This window comes from Dermacentor variabilis, chromosome 5 (genome assembly GCF_050947875.1).
Source record: "Dermacentor variabilis isolate Ectoservices chromosome 5, ASM5094787v1, whole genome shotgun sequence".
Classification (NCBI taxonomy): Eukaryota; Metazoa; Arthropoda; class Arachnida; order Ixodida; family Ixodidae; genus Dermacentor; species Dermacentor variabilis.
This window is the reverse complement of record NC_134572.1, coordinates 12,433,037-12,442,338: the sequence shown is the minus strand read 5'-3', so window position 1 is coordinate 12,442,338 and position 9,302 is coordinate 12,433,037. Positions and strand designations below refer to the sequence as shown.

General features: G+C 43.4%; 1 protein-coding gene across 3 annotated transcripts; it reads right to left on the bottom strand.

Moving 5' to 3' along the window:
- Nucleotides 1–6,084: 6,084 nt before the first annotated feature.
- On the bottom strand, nt 6,085–9,285 carry LOC142582255 (dual specificity protein phosphatase 18). Of its 3 annotated transcripts, none has more exons than XM_075691732.1 (3): nt 9,147–9,285; nt 8,816–9,026; nt 6,085–8,405 (listed from the first exon to the last, which is right to left on the bottom strand). In XM_075691732.1, exons 2-3 carry the CDS (start codon nt 8,891–8,893, stop codon nt 7,815–7,817), a joined length of 669 nt encoding a protein of 222 aa, XP_075547847.1. In that variant the 5' UTR covers nt 8,894–9,026; nt 9,147–9,285; the 3' UTR covers nt 6,085–7,814. The 3 variants fall into 3 exon arrangements, with proteins under 3 accessions (XP_075547847.1, XP_075547848.1, XP_075547846.1); XM_075691733.1 differs by having other exon boundaries at nt 9,152–9,220; XM_075691731.1 differs by having other exon boundaries at nt 8,816–9,195.
- Between the last annotated feature and the right edge of the window lie 17 nt (nt 9,286–9,302).

The window sequence follows — 9,302 nt, the reverse complement described above, 5'->3', positions numbered from 1 at the left end:
GTTTTAATACCAAAACTGGAAAATATTCCACCATTACCACATGCTGAAAAGGACGCAGAATCGAGACCGTTGAGAACCCGCACAGCTGCTTGGCATGACTTACACAAGATTAGGCAGCGCCTATGGCAAGCTTTAAATATTGGTTATGTGCTGGGATTTGTGTTGCATCCATTTATGACCAGGTGCACAAGTCTGCTTAGGTGCTATTTAATTCCTTAAGGGTGCATTAAAAAACAAAACAAAAAAAATAATGGTACCACAATGGCTCATGTTTTAAATAATGTTAACTGCTTCATTAACCTGTTTGAAACGTAAAATTAACTTTGGAAACATTGTACAGCAAAACGCATCAATCAGACAATCTTTCGACCAATGCAGCCTTTCCTTTGTTTCCCTACAATTCCCTGAAGTGTCAAGATGCCAAAACAGAATTCTTCACATGTAATGAGAAACCGTTTTCGGAAATGAGAATGCTTGCCCAGCTTCCTTCACTTCTAAAAACTGAGATGCATACGAGTTTGTCTTAGCTACAATAACATCAAGGAGTTCGTCGAAGTAAGCCTCAAAAACCTCTAGCTGCTGTAGGGGAGAGCTTATAGTGAATGTTAAGTCCCTACGAAGCCTTGAATTCAAAGCTGTGGAAGTCTCACTGGAACATTGTTGAGGTCTATGCAACACGATTCATGGAACCCGGTGACCGTTTCATCCATACTTTCTTAGTCTTTGGACTTGCTATCATCTAGAGAGTTGTCACTGTCTTCTTCACTTAAAGAATGAAAACACAAAGTTGACACCCTTGTCACTTTCACTATCGTCGTCCGATGGATAGCAATGTACTGCAACCTGCCGTGGTGGTGCAGTGGCTTTGACATTGTTCTGCTAAGCCCAAGGGCACTATCAAATCTCTGCCACAGCGGCTGCATTTTTATGCAAGCGCAATACAAAAACATTCGCGTACTTTGTATTGGGTGCACATAAAAAAAAAAATCCAGGTGGTCATTTATTCAGATACAGCGGGCCTCAGAATTATATTATTTTATTTACATCACAATGCAGGCATTGTGGCCCAAGCAGGAAGGGGCAAGATACACGATAAATATGCAATAAAAAAGGCTAGAATGCTAATACTATAACATTGCAAGAAAAAAAATTAAGCAAAGAAAACAAATAAAACAGCAATTTTACGTAGAACAAGCTATTGCGAACAGGAGTTTCAAGTGATTCTGCAGAGTTATGATGATGAAAGGGTATGGCATTCTATTCTTTTTGGAAAAAAAGGAAAACTTGAAGCATTTTATCCTGGCAAGGCAAGGAGAGAGAATAAGAGGGTAGGAATCACAGGTTTTTTTGGATGAAGAAAGAGTGAAGTATGGGCTAGGATCTAGAAAAAGTTTACCGCTTATTAATGAAATGGGTAAAGGAATTTCAGTCTCCGTATTTTTCACCTCGTGTGAAAAAAAGGAAAACTTGAAGCATTTTATCCTGGCAAGGCAAGGAGAGAGAATAAGAGGGTAGGAATCACAGGTTTTTTTGGATGAAGAAAGAGTGAAGTATGGGCTAGGATCTAGAAAAAGTTTACCGCTTAAATAATGAAATGGGTAAAGGAATTTCAGTCTCAGTATTTTTCACCTCGTTTGAAGGGTGTGAAATTCATTAGTGCGCAATGACTCGGTTACATACTCTTCATGGCTGTATTCGGAAAAAAAATTTATGGCTCTTCTCTGTATTCTTTAAGGGCGTTGGTTTTAGTGAACGAATCCAAAATAATGCAATAGTGTTCCAGTTTTGGTCGAATAAAGGTGATATAAGCTAACCACATCTTTTCAAGGGATGAATCTTTAAGCTTATGGCATAGCATAGTTATCTAAAAGCAGGACAGGCAGTGTTGGCAATATGGCTATTCCAGTTGAGGTTGTTAGTAATTGTAATTCCGAGACACTTGTATTCATAGACTTCAGTCAAGGGGTAAGGGCCCATGGATCTAGGAAACTTCAGAACATATATTTCTCTTTCTTAGTTATATGTGGGAGACAGATTTATCAGAGTTGAATTTCATCACCCATATGTTGCCAATTTGCTTTATTACCATTTGCTGTATTAATGTCGTTAAAAATGATACAGTTGATTTGCAAACAGGCAAATATTTATGGGGGCATCTATTATATCAACTATGCTGTCACAATAAATAAGAACAAGTAATGGACCAAGCATGCCTCAACAAACATCGGAGGCCACTGGAAGAGGTGACTGTTGCCCATTAATTACTATGTATTGGTTGCACCCTTTTAAATAAGCAGAAACCCAGGATGTCGGGAAGCTAGGAAGACAAAGGAATTTTAACTTGAAAATTTATTTGTCATGAGAAACTACATTGAAAGCCATTCAAAAATTTAAAAAAAAATATGTATACTTGGCCAGCCTTGTCAAGATCAAAGCAAAGGAAAGAATGATTGTGCTTAATTAGGTGACCGTCGAGAACCCCTTTCTGAAGTAATTAAAGAAAGGCAATAAAATGTTATGCTCGTTCAAGAAACCAGAAATGCAGTTGGCTACCAAGTGTGCAATTAATTTAAAAGAAGAGAAGATGAAAATTTGACAATAATTCAAGACTGAATGCGGGCCATCTTTTTTTAATATAGGAGCAACACATGCTACATCCTAGTCATGTGAAAGCACTGCAGAATTAAGACAGGCCTGAAAAACTAAAAAAATTACTGAAAGGGTTAGCCTAACGCTGAAGGAAGGTTTTGGGAATGCAATCGGGACCACTAGATTTTACATTTAACCTGTAGAGCATGTTAAGTACCTACATCTCGATGGGCTATCTTAATGTTAGAGGAGCATGAGGGTGAAGTTTGGACTGAGTGACGAGTGGACAGGGAAAAGACGCTGTGGAAGTGGCCATTGAAAAGGTGAGCGATAGTCATTGGATCCGTTATTGGAACACTATATGCTGGTTGTCATTTTCTTCTGTTCCTTCACAAGGTTTCGGAGCCTCCGCGGGTCTTCTCTAATAAAATTAAGTAGTGTGTTACTAAAATAAAAATGTGCTCTGCTTTCTGTGGGTTCTGAAAGAGCAACAGAAACATTGGCTAGATTGCTAGAAGCTGAGCCTTTCTTTCTTGCATGTTGTAGTGCACCTATTCATCAATGGTGCATGCTTAGCTGGCTTTTTAAGCTTGTTCGATATGTACTCATGAATGCAGAACAGACACATGACTTTAAACCTTTCCCAAAGCTGCAGGATGCCGCTCCGGAAAAATTCAGTAAAACAACAATCAAGATAGTCTATTATACTCATGTCATCGGCATGCACAAAATCTTTTAACCCTAAGTGCATGCGTGCCATGGGCACATTTAACATTCCATATATAACATTCCGTATTTCACATTCCATCATATAACATTGTTATATCATGATTTTGGCCCATAAAACTCCAAAATGTATTTTTTATCGCACATTACACTGCATAGATGATGCCATATTTGTTCATAATCTCATGCCAACAGTGTGACCCCTGCACACAGAGAATGCCTGCTACTATTTTGTGTGAAAAATTGTATTCAATAAATGCACTGAAAACAAAATGGCTACCGCCATCCATGTTGTAGATGGTGAAACCTTTGACAACCTGTGGTAAAAGCTTTTCAAAAAGCGGCAAAATACCCATTACAGCTGAGCTTGTCGTAATTCTTAAGGGGTTCAAGCCTGCTTATAAGAAAATTGCACTTACTAGCCATGCAGCTTTGCCAAGTATACACTACTGCCAGTAGTGTAGTACTGCTATACTATAGTACTAGCAAAGTACTACTACAGTATGCCAATAGTATATACTGCTCATAATCATTTTTGCTAAAGGAAATTTTGTTGTACTTGGCCTTGGCGTCGCTGAGAAAGATGGCATTGTTAGATGTTGTGCTCTACTGAGCACTACTCCCCTCAGTGAGACGGAGGATTGTAGTTCATCGAAGGTGTCACACTCCTGCAAATTGTGCCACGCGAGCTGTGTGAAGTGGTAGTACTGGCAACTTCTGCAACAGATCCAGTAAAATTGGCCACTGCATTTTACTGCAATAGCATTAAGGGCCCCGTGGTGCAGAAAATCTGGCATTGGCGTCCTGCGATGGACGCCGCTTTGGCAAAAAGAATTTTAAACCACGCAGGCCCTCCATGTAGTGAAAGGAAGTTACTGAACTAATTAAATTTCTCAAGGTAGAATACGTAGAAAAAGCCGGTAAAGTATGACTTGCACACAACCTACAGACATGATAGTGTCGGATTGTCATTTGAATATACGAGAAAACTTAATTCTGTTATCCGGAAACTCAAACACAAATACCTTTTAACGCAATAGTTTTTTCCAGCTACCGTTTGAGGTCTGTATTAGTAGGAGCGGCACGGCCCCCTTGGTTCCTTGCACACCGTCAAAAAAGAAGAACCACAAAGCTCACCTTCATGCATAGCGTTCGCCGCCAGCGTTTCCCACTAAACATTACGGTTATATAAGCTGCAGTTGCTGGGAAGCGTGATAAGCACTCGAGGATGTTTGCATGCTATCGGTGTTCCACTATTAAACGTGAAGCTTAAGCGGCCTCCAAATTTGGTTCAAATGCAATACGATTACCACATTGTTATTGAAATAAACGGAATAGGTAAAGTGCCAGTTATGTATTGACACAGTGCTGATGTCAGCCCTATTCTACAATAGTCAATATGCAGAACCTGCGAGTGCACGTCACCTCTCCTCTCCTTTGATGTAACCAAGATGGTGGACCTTGGGCTAGCATCATAACTTAAGTGTTGATGACGTCATGCATGCCGCTGTCCATTCCCCACACCGTCCAAGTTTTCAAAACAAGCATCTCTAACAGCGCTAGTACGGGAACACGGCCATGTTGGTTAGGGCAAGTTAGCTGTGTGGGAAAGCCTGCATATGGGTTTTTGCATATCGTCTATTGTCATTTTCTAGGCCATAAAAGTACTGTTCTTAGGTGAAGCAATACTTTTGTACATTTTGAAGCTTGCTTTAATAGTTATCTTTGTTATTCATTTAAATCATCTGTGAAAGCTGCATCAAACTAACAAAAATCACATTCTGTGACCAGACTCACCAGGAAGCACTCGTATTTACCACTTTCCAGTGGCTATGTCTTAAATTCATTTTCTGTTTAAAAAAAAAAAAAATTCAGGTGATGTCAGTGTTGCCTCCAAGTTGGTCTAGGCGCAGCTCCATTATGAATTTTGTGAAAACAGGTGCACCTATTGCATTTGGCAACACACAATCAAAAGCACTTCCAAATGTCTTCATTTGAGAATCATTAAGGCACATTACGGTCAAACGAAGCAATGTAACATTTTCCTTCTAAAAACACTGCACTGTTTGTTTCGTGCCAAGTGATGCGTTCAGCAGCTGCAGAGAAATTCTCGACTGCAATTCAAATAATGTGACAATTGGGTCCTTTAGGTAAGCCGCTTATACTATATTAGTGATCTCTGAGGTAATGTTCTGTAACTGGGTTTAAGTTGGAGGGCCGTACAGAGAGGGTGTCACAGTCTTCAATATAGCACCAGTGGGCACTTCTGTTTGCAAGTCTATTACAGTTAGCTAAACTTCATATTCATTTTTGGTAAAATGAAGCAAGGATTATGTTACTGTTGTCTGCAATCTACCAATTATGAAGGGGATGTCTTTCATCATGGGAGACAGCACTGTATTTTCATAGAAAATGCAGATCATGTCCTACATATGTGCTATCTTGTTTAGAAAATCTCAGTTCTTGTTATTCTAGCAGTCATAGACCTTTTCATATGAAGGTGATCAAATGTGAGTGAACAAGCGAAGCCTCAGGATATGTATGCCTTGCTAAGTACAACAATGTCTTGTGATATAAACTTCAGCACATGGCTGTAAAGCTGCCAACCCAGTTGGTCACTTACGTCTCAAAGCATTGGGGACTAATCGTGATCCAGGCTCGTGAGAATACACAGACATGGTGGGTAAGTGCTGCCCTGGTGAGACCTCTTTTTCAGTGATGCTTCCATAGCAGAGGGTACTGTTGCTGGATACAAGTAACCACTCATCATTCAACAACACAAATTTTAATGTCCCAGACACAGGAACAAATGCTTTCAACATGTGCTCTGGTGCATCAGTCCTTGAAGCAAATGCCATCGTATCTGTCGACGATGTTTTGAGAGATTCCACTCCATTGGCAGCGCACTGGAGTGCTACTCAAGAGCACAGAGATATTGAAAGTCTCGAGTGTGTAATGCAAGACTTCAGACTGTACAAGACATTTTAGTGGGAATGGTTTTCATATCACAGGATTTTTCTTTGAAAAGATAGGAAGATGACTAGGAAAAGGAAGAGCATGCATGTTGTGCGCAACAGGTATTGCATAGTTCCCACAATCACAGCAAGGTTGGATCTCTTCCAAGCTGCACATTGGCGTCTTTGGCTCAGTCCATTGTTCACCAACGCTGCCAGGATGTGATTGATTGAGCGTTTTATCAACCCCTGCTGGAAGCAGTTTTATCAGCACAGTTCAGTCTTTCGAAGCATGAAGGAGATCACTGAACTGGGAGATCATTTTTTCTTCATTAACTTGCATACCCACACGAACAGGTGACCACTCAGGACACTCCTCACAAAACGAGCTCATGACCTGCAGGTCACAAGAAATCTCCTGACTGGCCTCTCGGAAGTGCTTTTACAAGCAGAGCCCAAACATTTCACGCAACACACATTTTTGCATGCCGTGCAACTGTACATCGTACTGCTGTGGTTCAAGGTGCCGAAAGGCGCCAGTGTGCTGTGACAAAGATGCTGCCCAGCCACTGACTGACAAGCACTGCCATTATATTGGCTGGCACAAATACAGGCAAGTTGTTTCAGTACGACCCAATTTTTATCTAATGAACTCTAATAGCCACGCTGCTTCTCAAACAACTGTACTAGTTTTGTATGCAAGACTTGGTCAAATACAGATTAGCAGCCTGTGCAATAGTTGCACAGTTACTGCAAGAGTGCTTGTCTGAAGTTATGAGTTATGGTTATACAAGCCAGCCTTCACATTATGGCTGCATGATTTAGTATTGTGGCATAACTATGCAGCTTACGAAAGGTCGGCAATATTGCGTTCGACAATTTCGAGGCACTGTAAATTTTAATTGTGCTGCCTGAGCTGCTGACTGCTCTGTCAACTGTTACACTATCGAAAGATTTACCTGCTGCTCATATGACAGCTTGCATATTGCAAAGTTGCACAGCGGCAAGGCTATTGCCCTTGCTACAGCATTTGCAATAGCATCAGTTAACGTCGTCATAATGCTTTGCCTATGTGTAGTGCTGATAATGGAATGAATGAAGAAAGTGCACTTGTGTTCAGGAACACAGCCAAGACAAGAAAATCTCTCGGCTGCCAGGCTTGGTGCAAAGCAACACCAGCAATCTTGTTTTACATCAATGTCATGACTACTGTGGTTTTGCCACTGGAGTCCAGAAACAAAGTAATGGACTGACCAAGGGGCAAACTATTTGTCCAAACAAGCCGCTGCTGTGCCTTCCGTTTCAATGACATGTGCGTCACTTGGTCTCGAACAAGCCATCAGATGGCTCAACAAGAGACCTTCCTTGGCTTTTGGTCACAGCCCTTCCTTGGTTTACTGTCTGGGCAGCGCAACCACAGATCAACACAACAGGTGGTTCCTGATGAGCAGCAAGCAAGATTTGTTTGTTCCACAAGGCGAGTTCCAGGTCATGGCAGCGTCGGTAGGACTTGTGTACACGCAGCACCGGTTTCTGCAGGGGCCCCTACTGGCCGAGGCCCTTGATGCTGTGCAGCCAGATGAGGCCCTTGCACTCCTCGAGGTAGATGTCCGGGATGAGTCCGTATGCGGGGCCCAGGTTGGGCATCTCGACCATCTCGACGCTCGAGTTGCCGAACAGCTGGATCTCGTAGTCGATAAGCTGCCGGAAGAAGCCGTTGTTGGGGTGCACCACAGGGCGCCGCGACTTCAGGTAGCGAAACGCGTCGCGCAGCCGCATGCGGTGATACTTCATGAGGTAGGCCAGGCAGAGCGTGGGCGAGCGCGAGGCGCCCGCCATGCAGTGCACGAGCACGCGGCCGCCGCGCATGTGCACGTTGTGGATGTGCTCGGACATGGGGTCGAAGTAGACGGACATGTCGAAGTAGGGAGAATCGTCCACGCGCACGCGCAGGAACTCTATGTTGTCGGCACCGATCGGCATATCGGGGAGGTCGGTGCTGCAGTTGATGATGGTCGTAATGCCAATTGTGCGCACTGCGCTGAGCGTGATGGCACGGAACCCGCTCAGGTACAGGTAGTCTGTCACCTGGGAGATAATGTTGAACGCCATCCTGCGCAGCAGCGCTGTCGACACCTGCGCAGACGACACGCCGGCAGGTTTTTTCTTTGCCTGCGAGAACACTGTACCCATAGATAGATACGGCAGCGGTCACTTCAGTTTCACTCTCGAGGAAGCTCGCGCTCACATCTCGTGCGCGCTTCCGCGCTGAAAGGGATTAATCCACTGCGGTTCTGATACTCGTCTTTCTTTTCTCTCAAACCTTTCACCTAATCTGCTGTCGAGATTTCCACGCTTTTGGTCTCGCACGGTGCTACGAACACGAAACGTAATACATATAAGTCGATTGATTGTGAACATGAATGGAGGGAACTATGAAGTGACCGACACCCGTATGTGCGATTAAAATTTAAGAAGAAAAAATTTCGCGCACGGCGGGTACCTATGACCTAGTCAGAATCTACGTCAGGCCAAACGGTACGCACCTCACGGGAAAGCCGGTGTCGAATAGTTTGCAATGGCAGCCGCTCGTCGAATATTGGCTCAAAGGCCTGTTGAGCCATTGCAGAGGCAGCGGCCGTCAGTCATGAGGAGGCGGGGACGGGGCTCACAGAACCATGGGTGCTCGATCAGCCCTCGAAAGGCCTCCTCTGCCGATCAGGCCGCTGGTCGCGAACCACGTTTTACTCCCCTATGCTGCGAAAAATACGGACGCTGCTCTCAGCGACACCGAATTGGCCTCTCTGGGAGCCCTATCCAGTTATACATCGAGTTACGAACTCAAGTTCACCGCAAAGAGCGGGTGACCCAACCAACCTCACATTTAATGGAAGCCTCGACCCGCCGGATAATTGCTCGGTTTGGCTAGTTTGGCTTCGGCTTCACGTGCAAAGACACTTCAACTACTTCAACTTATGAAAACGAAACTGCATAACAAACGTCTACATATGACTACGTACGTTAAAGATGCGC